Source organism: Perca flavescens, chromosome 19 (genome assembly GCF_004354835.1).
Source record: "Perca flavescens isolate YP-PL-M2 chromosome 19, PFLA_1.0, whole genome shotgun sequence".
NCBI classification, from domain to species: domain Eukaryota; kingdom Metazoa; phylum Chordata; class Actinopteri; order Perciformes; family Percidae; genus Perca; species Perca flavescens.
Genome location: NC_041349.1, coordinates 1,618,856 through 1,640,246, shown reverse-complemented (window position 1 = coordinate 1,640,246; position 21,391 = coordinate 1,618,856). Strand labels below are relative to the sequence as shown.

Sequence of the window (21,391 nt, the reverse complement as noted above, 5' to 3'; positions counted from 1 at the left end):
TTCAAACAATTCAAGTATAATGGTTACTAAGTCAAATAATATTCTTCAAACATGCCTCACTTTTATGAGACAGAAACACATCCTTTAACTTTTCCTTCTCTTAAAGAACAAAACACATTCTTTAAGAGGAGCTGAATCCCACCACATTTGCTTATCACATGGAATGGAAAGTTTATATGTTGATATTTGACAGTGTATTTGTGAGTGAATGTGTGCGTGTTTGAGAGAGAGTGAGTGAAGTTATTAATATTGGTGAGTGAATGTGCATGTGCTGTGAGAGTGCAGAGTGTGTTGTATGTGTGCCTAGCTTTATTCACATACTTACGTCTGCATGTGTGTGTGTGTTTATGAGAGAGAGAGAGAGAGAGAGAGAGAGAGCAGTTTGTGTTGTGTGTGTATGTGTGCCTAGTTTTATTCACATACTTACGTCTGCATGTGTGTGTGTGTGTGTTTATGAGTGTGAGAGAGAGAGAGAGAGAGAGAGAGAGAGCAGTTTGTGTTGTGTGTGTATGTGTGCCTAGTTGTATTCACATACTTACGTCTGCATGTGTGTGTGTGTGTGTTTATGAGTGTGTGAGAGAGAGAGAGAGAAAGAGAGAGAGAGAGAGCAGTTTGTGTTGTGTGTGTATGTGTGCCTAGTTTTATTCGCTCTTACCGCCACCTTGAACAAAGAGGGGAGGGTGTGATTATTCATGGCCAAAAACTGAAGGGACTTCCGTCCATCACAAACGTCCAAATAGTGGTTCAGCTGAATATGGGGACTGGAACCCGAATCTCTCCCGATTTGAAGTGTCTGATGAAATTTGACGTCGGAAATGTTTGTACTGCAGACCTTACAAACTGCCGTTTGTTTTTTTCTTTGCCTGGTCAGATGTGTAATCCTTATGGCCAAACTTTATTATTTTCTGTGTAGAGGAACATAGGCGCCGATTTATGTTTTCCTCCGTGGATGCTCACACGCGCACACCCTTTAAAAAAAAGTGTTTGCATTTCAGAACCTTAGGAAATGGACAGCGGCCGACTCGAACGCACACGCCATAATAAAGCCGGAAAGTAGGCCTTATCTTTCAACTCAGGACAGCGCCACTTCTCACAAATACAGATAGGATTGGAGATGAAAAGTTTAACTGGCACGTAACCGCGATCAGCTTCCTGGGAAATTAAGAATCAATGCCACCGACATAACCAATCACACTATGACAGACGCTCCACAACTGCAGTGTTTAATTTTAGATTAATGTAAAAATGAACTGGCAGTCTGGCACACGTGGGTGGTCAGTATTTTCCGTGGGTGCTCGAGCTCTGGAGCACCCAGAAAACAGAAAATCAAGTCATTTCAAGTCATTTGACTCAAGTCTAAGTCAAGTCTTTTATGAATGTTAATCAAGCAAGGCTCAAGTCCTAAAATTTGCGACTCGAGTCTAACTCGAGTCAAGTCATGTGACTCGAGTACCCCATGTCTGTCGAACACTAATCAATGTTACAAGGATCAACCAGCAACATCAACCGATCAACCAGCAACATCAACGTTAACTACAGGGGAAAAAAAAAACTACCGTCGGTCCGAGTGAATGCATGCCGCGATGGAGGACGGCTCCGCTATCAGCCATCTAACGTTGCCGGTAAAATATTCAGATCTGCCGCTTTTGCCACCGGACACTGACGGATACAAGATCCAGTATCCTGACCATGTGACCATGTGATTTCCCTAAAAGATTTTACCATGAAGGGAAATGCTCCAAAAATTGTCTACAAACATCTATGATACCTGTGGAGATCATTAAAACATCAGAGACCTGATGGCGCACTGCAATCTATCAGCAACACGATGGATGAGCTCCGGCGCTGGATCCGTGTACGGAGAGACCTGGGGAACTGCTTTTCATCAACCATCATCCTCCTGCCTGGCATGCAGCCTTTTGTGAAATCTTCACCCATGTTAAGAAGAATGGAATCAGCAAAGGAAGACAAATTACAGTCTGCGAGGAAGACCCCACCTCTCCCACCCTGATTATCAACATCTATCACAATGGCACAATCATGATCCAGGGATCAGAAAATAGCCTGGATAATTTTGACAAACACTACCAGTCAATGAAAAGCGTAGCAGAAAAGAAGAAGAAAGGAAACAGCCAAACACCCCAGAGAGACCAGCTGTCCCCAGCAGCAGTCATGAGACCTCTCCTCACTGCAGTCCCAAACTCTCCTCCAGTGTGAAGGTACTGAGAGAGGGACTCTCCATCCTAGAGTGGGAGTTTGTGGACTTCAAAGAAAAGACCTTGACCTGCCACAACAACTGTGAGAAACAACATCCAGCAGTGAGTGAGCCAAGCAGTATGGTCCTACAACAGAAGGCTGAAATCCACGAGCTGTACCAGGCCATGAAGGAGCTGGAGGAAGACAACCAGGCCCTGAGGTTAGCCCTGCGTAGAGTGATGGAGGATCTCAGCCAACACTCCACCACCCAGAGCAACCAGCTGCGGACTCTACAGGCTCTACAGGCTGAGGTCCACGCCCTGAGACAAGAGCTGAGAGATCATCGCCCCCAGCTAAGTTTGGACACACCTTCTCATTCAATGCATTTCCTTTATTTTCATGACTATTTACATTGTAGATTCTCACTGAAGATATCAAAACTATGAATGAGCACATATGGAATTATGTACTCAACAAGAAAGTTTGAAATAACTGAAAATATGTCCTCAAAGTAGCCACCCTTTGCTCTGATTACTGCTTTGCACACTCTTGGCATTCTCTTGATGAGCTTCAAGAGGTAGTCACCTGAAATGGTTTTCCAACAGTCTTGAAGGAGTTCCCAGAGATGCTTAGCACTTATTGGCCCTTTTGCCTTCACTCTGCGGTCCAGCTCACCCCAAACCATCTCAATTGGGTTCAGGTCCGGTGACTGTGGAGGCCAGGTCATCTGGCGCAGCACTCCATCACTCCTTCTTGGTCAAATAGCCCTTACACAGCCTGGAGGTGTGTTTGGGGTCATTGTCCTGTTGAAAAATAAATGATGGTCCAACTAAACGCAAACCGGATGGGATAGCATGTCACTGCAGGATGCTGTGGTAGCCATGCTGGTTCAGTATGCCTTCAATTTTGAATAAATCCCCAACAGTGTCACCAGCAAAGCCCCCCACACCATCACACCTCCTCCTCCATGCTTCACGGTCCAGGCATGTAGAATCCATCCGTTCACCTTTTCTGCGTCGCACAAAGACACAGCGGTTGGAACCAAACATCTCAAATTTGGACTCATCAGAGCAAAGCATGGGTTTCCACTGGTCTAATGTCCATTCCTTGTGTTTCTTGGCCCAAACAATTCTCTTCTGCTTGTTGCCTCTCCTTAGCAGTGGTTTCCTAGCAGCTATTTGATCATGAAGGCCTGATTCAGTCTCCTCTTAACAGTTGTTGTAGAGATGTGTCTGCTGCTAGAACTCTGTGTGGCATTCATCTGGTCTCTAATCTGAGCTGCTGTTAACTTGCGATTTCTGAGGCTGGTGACTCGGATTAACTTATCTTTAGCAGCAGAGGTGACTCTTGGTCTTCCTTTCCTGGGGCGGTACTCATGTGAGCCAGTTTCATTGTAGCGCTTGATGGTTTTTGCGAGTGCACTTGCGGACACATTCAAAGTTTTCGCAATTTTCCGGACTGACTGACCTTCATATGTTAAAGTAATGATGGCCACTCATTTCTCTTTACTTAGCTGATTGGTTCTTGCCATAGTATGAATTCTAACAGTTGTCCAATAGGGCTGTCGGCTGTGTATCAACCTGACTTCTGCACAACACAACTGATGGTCCCAACCCCATTAATAAGGGAAAGATTCCACTAATTAATCCTGACAAGGGATTGAGAGAGCACCAAGGGTTTGCAGCGCTATCAAAAAAGCAAAGGGTGGCTACTTTGAGGAATCTAAAATATAAGACATGTTTTCAGTTATTTCACACTTTTTTGTTAAGTACATAATTCCATATGTGTTCATTCATAGTTTTGATGCCTTCAGTGAGAATCTACAATGTAAATAGTCATGAAAATAAAGGAAACGCATTGAATGAGAAGGTGTGTCCAAACTTTTGGCCTGTACTGTATGGTTATTATTGAACCCTTTCCTACTTATTACATTGGTAATTGCATGTTATTACATCTGTTACCTTATCACCTTATTACACTAGTATTACATTTTATTACTGTGATGTATTACCACGTTATTACCTTGGTAATTACATGTTATTACCTATGTATTACCTCTTAATTATCTCACTGTTACCCTACTATTACCATCTCATTACTGAACCGTAATATGCAGTACTACCAAGATTTGAAACTGAATTAAAAGACGAGTATACAGAACAATGGCAAAATGAAAATAAAATACAACACCAACTCCTCTGTTATCAATCCCTGAACAGAGATATCCAAGTGGCGGAATATCTCAAAACAAAAAATCCAAAAGAAATATGAATTTTAACAAAATACAGTCAGTGACCATGAGCTGGAAATTGAAAGAGATCGACATTTAAAAGTGTGGAGCCCAAGAGAGGAACAAGTCTGTATATACTGCCACCAGGATATCGAAACAGAATTACATTTCCTATATACATGCCCCAAATATGAAGGCTTAAGAACCAAATATTTCCAAAAATTTGAAAACCATATACCAGGCTTCACTACCGAGACTCAGAAAAAAAATCTTCTTTTTCTATTAGGGGAAGATAAAAGCACGGCATGGCTAGCAGCTAAATATGTCTTCTCCTGCCACAATACAAGGAACAATAAATAGAAAACAGAAAATTGTATAATCATTTTTATTTTCTATTATTTCATTTATTTGTATTCTTTTTTATTTATATATATATATTATTGTTTCAACATGCCCTTTGAGGGAAAAGCACTGAATTTGTTTAGTATCTGCATTTATATCATAATTATCCTGTTTACTTGTATTATTATATCAGATGTATTTACTCCTTGTTGTTTATATGTTTGTTCTTATGCTTTGGCAACACAGATGTATTTTTTTTGTCATGCCAATAAAGCAACATGAGAGAGAGAGAGAGAGAGAGAGAGAGAGAGAGAGAGAGAGAGAGAGAGAGAGAGAGAGAGAGAGACCTATGATGGTTAACTAATTGAACATTTCAGCAGAGGTAATCATTTCCATCCAGGTTTAGTAGCTTGCCGGTTAGAGATGAGACTATAAAGAGAGGTAAAGAGATGTGTGAACATTATGAAGTTCTGATCTAATTAACAGTCAGTCTGTTAATAAATCAACCATCAGCTGTGTTAGATGATAATCTGCTGCTGTGTTGTGTCTCCTTCTCTCCGTCAGATTCCTGTCAACTCACACTGGACACAAACACAGTGCACAGAAAACTCAAACTGTCTGACAACAACAGGAAGGTGACACATGTGGAGGAGGATCAGCCATATCCTGATCATCCAGAGAGGTTTGACTACTGGGAAACAGCTGCTGTGTAGAGATGGTCTGACTGGTCGCTGTTACTGGGAGGTTGAGAGGAGAGGAGATGTTGATATATCAGTGAGTTACAGAGGAATCAGGAGGAGAGGAGGCGATGATGACTGTTTGTTTGGAGGTAATGATCAGTCCTGGAGTCTGTTCTGCTCTGATGGTGGTTACTCTGTCTATCACAATAACATACAAACACGCCTCTCCATCTCCTCCTCCTCTGTCTCTGAGAGAGTAGCAGACATCTCCTCCCCCCCCTCTGATAGAGTAGCAGTGTATGTGGACTGTCCTGCTGGCTCTCTGTCCTTCTACTCAGTCTCCTCTGACTCACTGATCCACCTCCACACCTTCAACACCACATTCACTCAGACTCTCTATCCTGGGTTTGGGTTCTGGTATACTGGTTCCTCAGTGTCTCTGTGTCCTCTGTAGGACCCACACACACAGAGACACACACATACACACACATAGACACACAAACACAGAGACACAGACACACACACAGACACAGGCACACACAGACACACAAACACACACACACACACACACACACACACACACACACACACACACACACACACACACAGTCACACACAGAGACACACAAACACACACACAGACACACACACAGACAAAGGCACACACAAACACACACAGAGACACACAGTACTGAGTACTGAATAGCTGTGGATGCAGGGAGGGGCCCATTCTGTAGCCTTTCTACAGGGTCCAGAATTTTATGCTACGCCCCTGCACATTCCTTGAACTGGTAAAATAAGCCTTAACATATTTTTTGACAGGATTATTCATGTTTTTTCTGCTATTAATTTTCAACTTTTTCCTTTACATCATTGATAGAAACTGATATGGTTATACAGCTAAATGATTAATAATCTAATCTAATAATGCCTCTGAACCAGATGGGGAAAATCCAACATTTCTTTTTCTTAAGAGCCTGGGCCCGATAATAAAAACATTTACTTTAATACAAAAACTACATTAGCTATATGATAAGTAAGACATCAATAAATCTGAGAAGATCAACTTTAATGATAAGCCACAAAACAATATTACGCAATACAGGAAATAAATCAGAGGCCAATGAATAATATGTATCATATGTAGATAGCAACAAAAACACTTAAAGAGGGAAGACAAACTAGTTCTCCATGAAATGCATATGTAAATATAATGTGAATGGAATATTTTAAGTGTTTTTGCCCATACAATATATCCGTCTCTTTGTCTCTCCATCGTATCACTGACAATCACATACAAAACATTTTGTAATCAACTTGAATATAATCTTCAAATAAAAGAGAAAACAAAAAACACAGTAGTCCTACTATATATATATATATATATTATAAATATATATATTAATAATATATATATTAAAAATAAGAGTGTCTGGTACGGAGGTAACTGCAGCAGTGGCGCTAGGCTATTTTCTACTGGTGCTCAAGTCGTTACGGCAGGCTATTAAAAGCACACTTTAAAAACTCGTTGTAGATACTCTTAAGCTACATTTGCTTACAGTTAGCAATTGTCTAACGTTGCACAACAAAATTGGACTCCGTGGTGAATAAGCTAGGCTAATTCAGAAATAATTGCCATCATTGTGATCAGGGAATCACAGATTGGTTCCACAAATACTACACCTGTAGCCTACTTAACATGTTCATTCGATTAGATTTCATTTTCACTCCGTTAGCCATACCTTTTCAGTGGTTGAAAGTAGCCATACTCTGACGACCGTTCCCCAAAGACTGACCAGTAGGCTGAGGCGCCCTCGTTCAGGGAATCGCAGACAGGCTGATGACTTTAGGCTGCAACTGAGCTGAGCCTGTCGTCATTTATCCTATTCCATCGCTAAAATCAGGTTTGCAAAAGTAATAACGTTTGAGCACTAAACGATTTCACAGAATCGGTATGATAAGGGGATCAGGGGTGCTGAGATGAATTTAGGGGTGCTTCAGCTACTATGAAATCCTCTTATCTTAAACTAGCCTAGCGCTAGTTTAGTTTAAGAGGCCTTCAGGATCAATCTGTGTGTCGCTGAGTTATTTTGTATTTGCTTCTTGGAGATAAAAATAAATTTAACGGCAATGTTCATCCGGCTATGAATCTATAAAGTTTTCTTTGTAAGTTAGACAGCATGCGGGAGTGTTTGTAGCTTTCTCCGAAATAAATGTGTCAAGTATTTAAATATTAAAAGAAAAACAATCTAAATATTTTGAGAAATTTGAAAAGACTGTGAAAATAAAGAAAGTTTGTTTGAATAACTTTATTGGCATTCTTACATCATAAAGATTTAAACAGACGAATAATATTATAAAAATAATAATGTTCATGTTCATGAATATTTATTGGTGGTAATCAGCTTCTGTATTTCCAAAATAAAATACCTTCCTGTGAATCTTGTTGTTTTTATTCTTTTTTTTTGTTTTTACATGTTTGAAATAATAAAGCATTCATTCATTCCAGACTTATTTTAAATAAATTCATCCATGAATTCCCTTTTTATCTTAAAATATTTTATATTATTCCAACTTTTTACTTTGATTTGAAATATTTAGAGTTTTATTCCGAAAATATTTTGACTTTTTGAATTGAAATATTTTGACTTTTATTCTGAAAATACTTCGACTTTTTGACTTGAAATATTTCGACATTTATTCGAAAATATTTCGACTTTTTGATCTAAAATATTTCAACTTTTATTCTGAAATTTTGACTTTTTTTTTTTTTAAATATTCCAACATTTGTTCTGAAAATATTTCGACTTTTTTACATGAAATATTTCGACTTTTATTCTGAAAATATCTCGACTTTTTGACCTGAAATATTTCGTCTTTTATTCTGAAAATATTTCGACTTTTTGACTTGAAATATTTCGGACTTTTATTCTGAAACGTCCTGACTTTTTTCTTCTTTAAATCCAGACTAATTTTAAATAATTTCATAGTAAAAGTCTCTCTTTCTCACCTGAACATGATTTAGTGAATAAACTTTAAAACATGAGCCTGTGAGATACATATTCATATATATTTATATATATTTATTAATATAAGAATAAATACTTCTGATGGTTACAGTCTCACTGTCTCCATGGCAATGAGAACGTCCCTGAAGAATAAATAAAGTTTTGTTGAAAGTCTTCAGCGTTTCGCCGCCTCCTTGCCGTTTCGTGGCTTGTTGCCGAGCAACGCGTCCATCTCGGCGACGAGGGGCGGAGTCAGCTGAGACAGGACCTGCAGCCAGAGACACAAATATGGTATTATGGGATAATGTATAATAATTGTGTATATTTCTGTTGCTGTTTCCTGTTTTTGTATATTGATTGTTGTGATTGTGTATTTTTATGTTCTCCTGTTTTCATTGTGTATTATTCTGAGTAGTGTATATTTCGGTTTCCTGTTTTATTTTGGTAGTCTGGTTTTCTGTCTTGTCTTGTCTAGTTTTCCCACCTTGTCTGATTGTCCTGCCCCTCCCTGCTGTGTTTCATCTGCTGTATTACCTGTTGTTTGATCATCACCTCTTGTATTTAGCCTCTGTGTTCCCTTTGTCTCTTGTCAGATCGTTGTGTGTCCTTGCCCGGTCAGTTTGTGTGTGTTTGTGTTGGTTCCTGTCGTGTCAGCTCTTGTCAGTTTTGGTACTTTCTATTTATTCCTGTTTCGGCACTCCCTTGGTTTTTTGGATGCCTATTTACTTCATTTTGGAATTGGTTTTTGACTGCTGCTACTCTCAGGACTACCTTGCTTCGTTTTTGTGTTTTGATCAATAAATCTTCAACTTTCTTCTGCCTGCCTGCCTCTCTCTGTGATTGGGTCCTCTAACTCCCTGAATTATAACCGATCGATCTGACCAGACATGGGCTCAGCAGAGTTCAAGCCTCCCCTTCACCCAATAGAACCAGATGGTGAGCGGATTACCTTTTATTTTTTGCTCCCTTCACAAGGAGGATCCCACCTCAGCCTGGCATCTCATGAAGGTTTGCTGGGAGGAGGTGGAGTGGGAACTCAGTCCTCCAGAGCCTAAAGATTAACCCACCAGCCTGCCTCCCCTCCAGTCTGCAAACACCTTGGCCACCGGTGCATGGTCTGTCGGCCAGCCTGCTCCTTTGCCCGCTTTACCAGAACTCTTGTTGGACTGCTCTGATGCAACCTGGTCAGCATACGCCCCGCTTTAACCTCTCCTTACCCCAAGCACTGCCCAGTGTCCCCAAGCACTGCCCAGTGTCCCCAAGCACTGCCCAGTGTCCCCGAGCTCCCCAGTGTTTTCCATGGTACCCGCACCATGCAGCGTCCCCGAGCTGACCAGTGTACCCGAACTGACCCATGCATCTGACCCCCCAGAGTCCCGGCTGGCTAGCCGACACACTCCTGCTCCTAGTGTCTTGTCGGGACCTCAGTCGACCTCTATTCCCGTCGCCTGGTTCCAGCCCAGCTGCCCCTGTTCCCTAGTGCCCACTGGTTCCCTGTTCCCTAGTGCCAAGATGCCCGAGTTCCACGGCCCTCAGTTTCCAGCCCCTTTGACTGTCTGCCTCCCCCAGTCTCTCTCCACCCTCCCTGGGTTGACTTTTGTTTTTTTGGGACGTCTGTGATCCGTCCCTTGAGGAGGGGGTACTGTTGTGGTTGTGGATATTTCTGCTGCTGTTTCTTGTTTTGTATATTGATTGTTGAGATTGGGTATATTTCTGTTTCCTGTTTTATTTTGTTATTTAGTCTAGTTTTTTGTCTTGTCTAGTGTTACTTCCTGTGTTTTCCCACCTTGTCTGATTGTCCTGCCCCTCCCTGCTGTGTTTCATCTGCTGTATCACCTGTTGTTTGATCATGACCTCTTGTATTTAGCCTCTGTGTTCCCTTTGTCTCTTGTCAGATCGTTTTGTGTCCTTGCCCGGTCAGTTTGTGTGTGTTTGTGTTGGTTCCTGTCGTGTGTCAGCTCTCGTCAGTTTAGCTGCTTCCTGTTTATTCCTGTTTTTGCACTCCCTTGGTTTTTTGGATGCGTTTTTATTTCATTTTGGAATTGGTTTTTGCCCGCTGCTGCTTTCAGGACTCCCTTGGTTCATTTTTGTGTTTTGATCAATAAATCTTCTAACTACCTGCCTCTCTCTGCGATTGGGTCCTTTAACTCCCTGAATTATAACAATGGTATGGTATTATGGTATTATGGGATGGTATTTACCGTGATGGAGCTGAGGTTCTCCAGCTAATATAAATATATTAATATATTATAGGATGGTATTTACGGTGATGGAGCCGAGGTTCTCCAGCAGCTGCTCCGTGTTCGAGACTCCGAGAAGAACCGAACTGACTCCTTCAGAACGGAGACACCACGCTGAGAGACAGACAGGTAGAGAGAGAGACAGGTAGGCAGGGAGAGAGACAGGTAGGTAGGGAGGCAGGGAGAGAGAAAGAGAGACAGGGAAATATACAGGCAGGGAGAGAGACAGGTAGGTAGGGAAAGACACAGGGAGAGAGAGAGCGACAGGTAGAGAGAGACAGTTAGGGAGACAGACAGACAGGTAGAGAGACAGGCAGGCAGGTGAAGAGTGAATATTTGAGCAGAGCAGCAGATTGAGGTATATTGAGTATTTGTGGTGTGTATAATATATATATATATGTATATATATATATATATATATATATATATATATATATATATATATATATATATATATATATATATATATATATATATATATATATATATATATATATATATATATATATATATATCCATATATGTATATATATATATTTCCAGTATGTATGTGTATATTTGAGGTACCGATGGCGAGCTGAGCAGCGGTGCAGTTGAGTCTGTCTGCCAGCTGGTGGAGCTCTCTGATCTTACTCAGCTGCTTCTTCCCCTCATCACTGCAGAGACGCTCCTTCAGCCAATCATAGCCCTGCACACACACACACACACACAGGCACACACACCCACACCCACACACACACACACACACACACACACACACACACACACACACACACACACACACACACACACACACACACACAAACAGATGTTCTCTCATCCTGCAGGCCTGTGTGTTGAATGGATGATGTTTTGTGTGTGCGTGTGTGTATGTGTGTGTGTACCTTCATGGCAGCTCTGGATGTCTCCGGGACTCCCTGGTTGTATTTCCCCGTCAGCAGGCCACAGGCCAGTGGGGACCAGGTCACGGCTCCGACCCCTGAGGGAGAAGCACACCTCATGTTGAACCACCTCATTAACCCGGGTTATCTTTAGCCCGGGTTATCTTTAGCCCTGGACCTGAACAGCTGCTGTCCCTGCAGACCTACACTGTCCACCGTCTCCTTCAAAGACACAGGACACTGAGGCCAGGGTGTGATAGCCTAGCTTAGCACAAACACTGGAAGCAGGGGTCAACTGTTAGCCTAGCTTAGCACAAACACTGGAAGCAGGGGGCAACTGTTAGCCTAGCTTAGCACAAACACTGGAAGGAGGGGGCAACTGGTAGCCTAGCTTAGCACAAACACTGGAAGCAGGGGGCAACTGGTAGCCTAGCTTAGAAGGAAGCAACTGCTTTCAACACAAAGTTCAGGGACCAACCAAAGACTGAGGCGGGATGACACCATAGAGACTACCGTTGACACTGGAGAAACCACAAAAAAACCTCCTAACAAACACCAAATAACCTCCTAACAACCACCAAATAACCTCCTAACAACCACCAAATAAACTCCTAACAACCAGTGTTCGGAGTAACGTGCTACAACGTAACGTGTTACTGTAATTCCACTACTTTTAGCAGTAACGAGCATGTAAACAAATTTTTTTTAAATCAATTAAGGCAATTACAATTACTGAATTTAAATTATTTTGTTACTCTTGTTTTTGAAAAATGAACGCTTGCAAACAAGAAGATAGATATAGGCCTACATTAGCTGCTTCTGATCTAACATCGCAGGACCTTATGGTGGCGCAATGATAGACCAATCAACAATGAGCATTAACCACAGCATGGCCGATAGCGCGGATAGAATGAGCTTTTTCTCCTGGAAGTATGGACATTGTAAAATGATAACGAAGGATGCAGTTTATCATTTAGTCTTCTTTACTCTGAACTCCCGATGCAAGAAACAAGCAAGCAGTGACACACACGTTTTGGGTGCTACCATATATATCACAGTATATGCGCAGGCACATTTTAACTACCGTAGATGTCACAGTATATGCACTGGCGCATTTTAACTACCGTAAATATCATAGTATATGCACAAGTGCATTTTAACTACCGTATATATCACAGTATATGCGCGAGTGCATTTTAACTACTGTATATGGCAGACATTACTTTTCACTAATCGAAATTAGAAAGACAAAAATGTAGTGGTGAGTTGTCAATTATGTGCCGGTGTAAATAACCTACTGTATCCACATCTAAATCAAATCTTATGAAACACCTGTTGAAGCAACACGCTTCGACAAAGCTAGTAGTAAAGACCCCAGCCCTACGGATCCTGAAGGCACCACTCCATGTAAACAACCACAGTTAGTAGTAAAGACCCCAGCCCTACGGATGCTGAAGGCACCACTCCATGTAAACAACCAAAGCTAGTAGTAAAGACCCCGCCCTACGGATCCTGAAGGCACCACTACATGTAAACAACCACAGCTAGATGGATTTAACACGGACAGCAGTGCAGCCGATATGTCTGGCAGAGCAGAATAAATTCATTTCTAGGTATACTGTAGGCCAATCATTTTCATTTCATTGGACCTATTGTGGTAAAAAATCACTATTAAATGACTGAGAGAGTTATGCCGTTGAAGTATTAAAAGGGACTTATGTACTACTGCTTGATTTGAAGGCCTGTTGCCCTGTAGATTACAATAAATAGGTCTAAAAATTAGGTTTATTGTGTTTGACTGTTCAGTACTGCTCATATTTACATTTAAAAGGCAGACAAAAGTAACTTGAAAGATATTTTCCATAGTAACTAATTACTTTTGATATACAGTAATTGGTAAAGTAATTCAATTACTTTTAAAAGAAGTAACTAGTAACTGTAATTACCAATTTTCAGTAACTTGCCAAACACTGCTAACAACCACCAAATAACCTCCTAACAACCAACAAATAACCTCCTGTGTGTGTGTGTGTGTGTGTGTGTGTGTGTGTGTGTGTGTGTGTGTGTGTGTGTGTGTGTGTGTGTGTGTGTGTGTGTGTGTGTGTGTGTGTGTGTGTGTGTGTGTGTGTGTGTGTGTGTAGTACCTATCTTGTGGTAAAGCTCTGGCAGCTGCAGCTCTACTTTGTCTCTTTGGAAGTAATGATACTCGGCCTGCTCACACACCGGAGGAACCAGATTAAACTGCCGCGCCACAGAGTATGCCTCCTACAGAGAGACCGACAGGCAGGCAGACAGGCAGACAGACAGACAGACAGGCAGACAGACAGGCAGGGAGGCAGACAGACAGACAGACAGACAGACAGGCAGACAGACATGAGTAGTTTAACTCTATTCATTAAGTAACACATATGTGATTTAAAAAAGGCTAGTTCTAGTAATATTATTTAGGCTGTACGTTCTGTGTGCTGTGTGCTGTGTGTTGTGTGTTGTGTGTTGTGTGTTGTGTGTTGTGTGCTGTGTGTTGTGTGTTGTGTGTGTGTTGTGTGTTGTGTGTTGTGTGTTGTGTGTTGTGTGTTGTGTGTTGTGTGTTGTGTGCTGTGTGCTGTGTGTTGTGTGCTGTGTGCTGTGTGTTGTGTGTTGTGTGTTGTGTGTTGTGTGCTGTGTGCTGTGTGTTGTGTGTTGTGTGCTGTGTGCTGTGTGTTGTGTTGTACCATGATCTCCACTGCGTTCCAGCGTGATGTTCCCCAGTACATGGCCATTCCCTGCTCGATCACAAAGGTCATCGCTCGAACCACCTCTGTACACACACACACACACACACACACACACACACACACACACACACACACACACACACACAGGCAGAGACACACACACGCACGCACACATGCACACACAGACACACACACAAACACACACATACAGTCAAAAACACACACACGCACACATACATGCATGTACACACACACACACACAGGCAGAGACACACACACAGGCAGAGACACACACACACGCACACATGTACACATGCACACACAGACACACACACAAACACACACACACACACACACACAAAAACACACACAGACACACAAACACACACACACACACAAAAATATGGTAAATTATTATAAATTATTTTTTTATTTTATATTATTCTGTGTGTGTGTCTCTCCCTGTGTCTGTGTGTGTGTGTGTGCGTGTGTCTCTGCCTGTGTCTGTGTTCGTGTGTGTGTGTTTGTGTGTGTGTGTGTGTGTGTCTCTGCCTGTGTGTGTGTGTGTGTGTGTGTGTGTGTCTCTGCCTGTGTCTCTGCCTGTGTGTGTGTGTGTGTGTGTGTGTGTGTGTGTGTGTTGTGTGTGTGTGTGTGTGTGTCTCTCTGCCTGTGTCTGTGTGTGTGTGTGTGTGTGTGTGTGTCTGTGGGTCTCTGTGTGTGTCTGACCCTCCATCGGTGCGTTGACGTCACTCCGGTTTGCGAAGACAATGTCCACATAGTCCAACTGTAACCTGGAGAGAGAGCCACGCAGACCTACACACACACACACACACACACACACACAGACACACACACAGAGACACAAACACACACACACAGACACACACACACACACACACAGACACACACACAGAGACACACACACACACACACACACACACACACACACACACACACACACAGAGACACAAACACACACACACAGACACACACACACACGAAGAAAGCAACATAATTAAATAAACCAGTTTTATTTCCAGCCTGAAGGACACTAGCTGCAGCTGTCACCAGTTTGATCCTCGGCCCTCTATCTGTCTGTCTCTCTGTCTCTCTCTCTTCTCTCTCTCTCTCTCTCTGTCTCTCTCCCGTGCCATCGTAGGAAAATCTCTGTCAGATGACTGATGGTAGTTTGGATCATTTCAGTAACCAGGGTATGTCTGAAGGGACAGCGTAGCAAGAGACTGTTAGCTAACAAGCTCTGTGTCTCTGTCTGTGTGTGTGTGTGTGTGTGTGTGTGTGTGTGTGTGTGTGTGTGTGTGTGTGTGTGTGTGTGTGTGTGTGTGTGTGTGTGTGTGTGTGTGTGTGTGTGTGTGTGTGTGTGTGTGTGTGTGTGTGTGTGTGTGTGTGTGTGTGTGTGTGTGTGTGTGTGTGTGTGTGTGTGTGTGTGTGTGTGTGTGTGTGTGTGTGTGTGTGTGTGTGTGCGTGCGTGTGTGCATGTGTGCGCGTTGTTGTTTACCTTCAATGATGTGTTTCCGGGACAACCCTCGCTCTGTCTCCGCCCTGCAAACACACAACACACACATTATACTACACACAGTGGTAAAACATGCACACACACTTTATACACACAGGTGAATGTAAATGGGCTGTATTTACAAAGCTCATCAGATACACATTCATACACTGAGGCCAAGGCTCAGTAGCGGAGATAGCGTGGGTGTGGCCCCCCCCAGGGCCCCGTGCCAATAAGGGGCCCCTCAATCACAGCTGATCTTCCATCATTTGATGAAAACGTACATGGGCTAGTGTTGTGATAAACCAGCTGTTCTTATCAAACCTACAGTACAGGCCAAAAGTTTGGACACACCTTCTCATTCAATGAGTTTCTTTTTTAATTTCATGACTATTTACATTGTAGATTCTCACTGAAGGCATCAAAACTATGAATGAACACATATGGAATTATGTACTTAACAAAAAAGTGTGAAATAACTGAAAACATGTCTTATATTTTAGATTCTTCAAAGTAGCCACCCTTTGCTTTTTTATTAATAAGGGAAATAATTCCACTAATTAACCCTGACAAAGCACACCTGTGAAGGTAAAACCATTTCAGGTGACTACCTCATGAAGCTCATTGAGAGAACACCAAGGGTTTGCAGAGTTAAAAAAAAGCAAAGGGTGGCTACTTTGAAGAATCTAAAATATAAGACATGTTTTCAGTTATTTCACACTTTTTGTTAAGTAAATAATTCCATATGTGTTCATTCATAGTTTTGATGCCTTCAGTGAGAATCTACAATGTAAATAGTCATGAAAATAAAAAGGAAACACATTGAATCAGAAGGTGTGTCCAAACTTTTGGCCTGTACTGTACATATCAAAAAAAAAAAAAAAAAAAAAAAAAAAAAAAAAAAAATATATATATATATATTAAATATACATATCAAAAAAGTGGTTGGCAGATTGGCCACCATGAATGAGAGGAGGATGGAGATTTAATAAGGGACCATGATATATAGTTTTTTTAGATGTATTTGTTCTTGAGGATCGTTAAGCAAACAACAAAATGGTAAGACAAAAAAATCGTCTTTAAGAATTTATGTTTTAGTTGAATGAATAAGTCACTCAGAATATAATAAATCGGTTTTACTCAAAGTGTTCATGTAGCACCTGTATCCTACCTGTGGAGTTGTAAACAAACGTTGTGTTCAGTATATTCAGTATAATAGAGACATTATATATCTCTGACAGTATATTCAGTATAATATATTCAGTATAATAGAGACATTATATATCTCTGACAGTATATTCAGTATAATAGAGACATTATATATCTCTGACTGTATATTCAGTATAATAGAGACATTATATATCTCTGACAGTATATTCAGTATAATAGAGACATTATATATCTCTGACAGTATATTCAGTATAATAGAGACATTATATAGTATAGCTCTGACAGTATATTCAGTATAATAGAGACATTATATAGTATAGCTCTGACAGTATATTCAGTATAATAGAGACATATATCTCTGACAGTATATTCAGTATAATAGAGACATTATATAGTATAGCTCTGACAGTATATTCAGTATAATAGAGACATTATATATCTCTGACAGTATATTCAGTATAATAGAGACATTATATATCTCTGACTGTATATTCAGTATAGTAGAGACATTATATATCTCTGACAGTATATTCAGTATATTAGAGACATTATATATCTCTGACTGTATATTCAGTATAATAGAGACATTATATATCTCTGACTGTATATTCAGTATAGTAGAGACATTATATATCTCTGACAGTATATTCAGTATAATAGAGACATTATATATCTCTGACTGTATATTCAGTATAATAGAGACATTATATATCTCTGACTGTATATTCAGTATAATAGAGACATTATATATCTCTGACAGTATATTCAGTATAATAGAGACATTATATATCTGTATATTCTGACTGTATATTCAGTATAATAGAGACATTATATATCTCTGACTGTATATTCAGTATAATAGAGACATTATATAGTATAGCTCTGACTGTATATTCAGTATAATAGAGACATTATATATCTCTGACTGTATATTCAGTATAATAGAGACATTATATATCTCTGACTGTATATTCAGTATAATAGAGACATTATATATCTCTGACTGTATATTCAGTATAATAGAGACATTATATATCTCTGACAGTATATTCAGTATAATAGAGACATTATATATCTCTGACTGTATATTCAGTATAATAGAGACATTATATATCTCTGACTGTATATTCAGTATAATAGAGACATTATATATCTCTGACTGTATATTCAGTATAATAGAGACATTATATATATCTGACTGTATATTCAGTATAATAGAGACATTATATATCTCTGACTGTATATTCAGTATAATAGAGACATTATATATCTCTGACTGTATATTCAGTATAATAGAGACATTATATATCTCTGACAGTATATTCAGTATAATAGAGACATTATATATCTCTGACTGTATATTCAGTATAATAGAGACATTATATATCTCTGACTGTATATTCAGTATAATAGAGACATTATATATCTCTGACTGTATATTCAGTATAATAGAGACATTATATATCTCTGACTGTATATTCAGTATAATAGAGACATTATATATCTCTGACTGTATATTCAGTATAATGACTGTATATTCAGTATAATAGAGACATTATATATCTCTGACTGTATATTCAGTATAATAGAGACATTATATATCTCTGACTGTATATTCAGTATAATAGAGACATTATATATCTCTGACTGTATATTCAGTATAATAGAGACATTATATATCTCTGACTGTATATTCAGTATAATGACTGTAATAGAGACATTATATATTCAGTATAATAGAGACATTATATAGTATATAGCTCTGACTGTATATTCAGTATAATAGAGACATTATATATCTCTGACTGTATATTCAGTATAATAGAGACATTATATATATCTCTGACTGTATATTCAGACTGTATATTATATAATAGAGACATTATATATCTCTGACTGTATATTCAGTATAATAGAGACATTATATATCTCTGACTGTATATTCAGTATAATAGAGACATTATATATCTCTGACTGTATATTCAGTATAATAGAGACATTATATAGTATAGCTCTGACTGTATATTCAGTATAATAGAGACATTATATATCTCTGACTGTATATTCAGTATAATAGAGACATTATATATCTCTGACTGTATATTCAGTATAATAGAGACATTATATATCTCTGACAGTATATTCAGTATATTAGAGACATTATATATCTCTGACAGTATATTCAGTATATTAGAGACATTATATATCTCTGACTGTATATTCAGTATATTAGAGACATTATATAGTGTAGCTCTGACTGTATATTCAGTATAATAGAGACATTATATAGTGTGGCTCTGATTGAGAGCTCTCGGCCTGTTCAGCACCAGTGCTGTCCAGCAGCTGTCGCTGTCCGTGGTGCTGAAACATGTTTACTGGACTTTGGTTGTTTGTTCGTCAACAGAAACTTGTCAAAACATGTGTCTTTTCTTTGGCTTTTATTTGACATATAGGCTTACACATCATAACACATGCATTCATCAGATAGTTTACCATTTTTAATTTTAAAATGACTTGGTAGCAGAGGAGCCCCATGATGAAGCTCCACCCCCACTGCTGAGGCTGCAGTACAAGGTACTACCTCTCATCAGATACACATTCATACACTGAGACTGCAGTACAAGGTACTACCTCTCATCAGATACACATTCATACACTGAGGCTGCAGTACAAGGTACTACCTCTCATCAGATACACATTCATACACTGAGACTGCAGTACAAGGTACTACCTCTCATCAGATACACATTCATACACTGAGACTGCAGTACAAGGTACTACCTCTAATCAGATACACATTCATACACTGAGACTGCAGTACAAGGTACTACCTCTAATCAGATACACATTCTCCACTTTTGAGCAAACATCAAGCGCTTCTTTTTTTTTGGTGAATTCCTGTGCTGAGGTCTTTGTTTATGTAAATATGTGAAATATGAAACAAGAGTCAGAACTTACTGTCCTCCCCAGTAGAGCTTCGTGGTCACCACGTAACTGGACCGCCTGAGACACAGAGAGACACAGAGAGAGAGACAGAGAGACACAGAGAGACAGAGAGACAGACACAGAGAGACAGACACAGAGACACAGAGAGAGAGACAGACACAGAGACACAGAGAGACAGAGACACAGAGAAACAGAGAGACAGACACAGAGAGACAGACACAGAGACACAGAGAGAGAAACAGAGACACAGACACAGAGAGACAGAGACACAGAGAGAGAGAGAGAGAGAGAGAGAGAGAGACAGAGAGAGAGAGAGAGAGAGAGAGAGAGAGAGAGAGAGAGACAGAGAGAGACAGAGAGAGAGAGAGAGAGAGAGAGAGAGAGAGAGAGAGAGAGAGAGAGAGAGAGAGAGAGAGAGAGAGAGAGAGAGAGAGAGAGAGAGAGAGAGAGAGAGAGAGAGAGAGAGAGAGAGAGAGAGAGAGAGAGAGAGAGAGAGAGAGAGAGAGAGAGAGAGAGAGAGAGAGAGAGAGAGAGACAGAGAGAGAGAGAGAGAGAGAGAGAGAGAGAGAGAGAGAGAGAGAGAGAGAGAGAGAGAGAGAGAGAGAGAGAGAGAGAGAGAGAGAGAGAGAGAGAGAGAGAGAGAGAGAGAGAGAGAGAGAGAGAGAGAGAGAGAGAGAGAGACAGAGAGAGAGAGAGAGAGAGAGAGAGAGAGAGAGAGACAGAGAGAGACAGAGACACAGACACAGAGAGACACAGGGACACAGACACAGAGACACAGACACAGAGAGACACAGAGAGAGAGAGAGAGAGAGAGAGAGACAGAGAGACAGAGAGAGAGAGACAGAGAGAGAGAGAGAGAGAGAGAGAGAGAGAGAGAGAGAGAGACAGAGAGACAAAAGAGAGAGAGAGAGAGAGAGAGAGACAGAGAGAGAGAGAGAGAGAGAGAGAGAGAGAGAGAGAGAGAGAGAGAGAGAGAGAGAGAGAGAGAGAGAGAGAGAGAGAGAGAGAGAGAGAGAGAGAGAGAGAGAGAGAGAGAGAGAGAGAGAGAGAGAGAGAGAGAGAGAGAGACAGAGAGAAAGAGAGAGAGAGAGAGAGAGAGAGAGAGACAGAGACACAGACACAGAGAGACACAGGGACACAGACACAGAGACACAGACACAGAGAGACACAGAGAGAGAGAGAGAGAGAGAGAGAGAGAGAGAGAGAGAGAGAGAGAGAGAGAGAGAGAGAGACAGAGAGAGAAAGAGAGAGAGAGAGAGACAGAGAGAGAGAGAGAGAGAGAGAGAGACAGAGAGAGAGAGAGAGAGAGAGAGAGAGAGAGAGAGAGAGAGAGAGAGAGAGAGAGAGAGAGAGAGAGAGAGAGAGAGAGAGAGACAGAGAGACAAAGAGAGAGAGAGAGAGAGAGAGAGAGAGAGAGAGAGAGAGAGAGAGAGAGAGAGAGAGAGAGAGAGAGAGAGAGAGAGAGAGACAA

The 21,391-nt window shown here is 40.6% G+C and overlaps 2 protein-coding genes and 1 pseudogene across 3 annotated transcripts in view; 1 reads left to right on the top strand and 2 right to left on the bottom strand.

Annotated features, from left to right (window-relative positions):
• The window catches only part of LOC114546087 (NACHT, LRR and PYD domains-containing protein 12-like), a 30,309-nt pseudogene extending 21,889 nt beyond the window's left edge, over nt 1–8,420 (top strand).
• Nucleotides 1–21,391, bottom strand: part of LOC114546103 (zinc finger protein 721-like) — a 1,066,380-nt gene that overhangs the window by 435,430 nt on the left and 609,559 nt on the right. The window lies entirely within an intron of this gene.
• The window catches only part of LOC114574084 (voltage-gated potassium channel subunit beta-3-like), a 19,149-nt gene continuing 6,386 nt past the window's right edge, over nt 8,629–21,391 (bottom strand). For both annotated transcript variants that reach the window (XM_028606398.1, XM_028606397.1), the window contains 9 exons: nt 19,933–19,977; nt 15,808–15,851; nt 15,018–15,104; nt 14,289–14,374; nt 13,722–13,842; nt 11,581–11,675; nt 11,264–11,384; nt 10,722–10,810; nt 8,629–8,724 (listed from right to left, as the gene is read on the bottom strand). In XM_028606398.1, the coding sequence (XP_028462199.1) occupies nt 8,632–8,724; nt 10,722–10,810; nt 11,264–11,384; nt 11,581–11,675; nt 13,722–13,842; nt 14,289–14,374; nt 15,018–15,104; nt 15,808–15,851; nt 19,933–19,977 (781 nt within the window). In that variant the 3' untranslated portion in view covers nt 8,629–8,631. The remainder of the gene's footprint in view (nt 8,725–10,721; nt 10,811–11,263; nt 11,385–11,580; nt 11,676–13,721; nt 13,843–14,288; nt 14,375–15,017; nt 15,105–15,807; nt 15,852–19,932; nt 19,978–21,391) is intronic.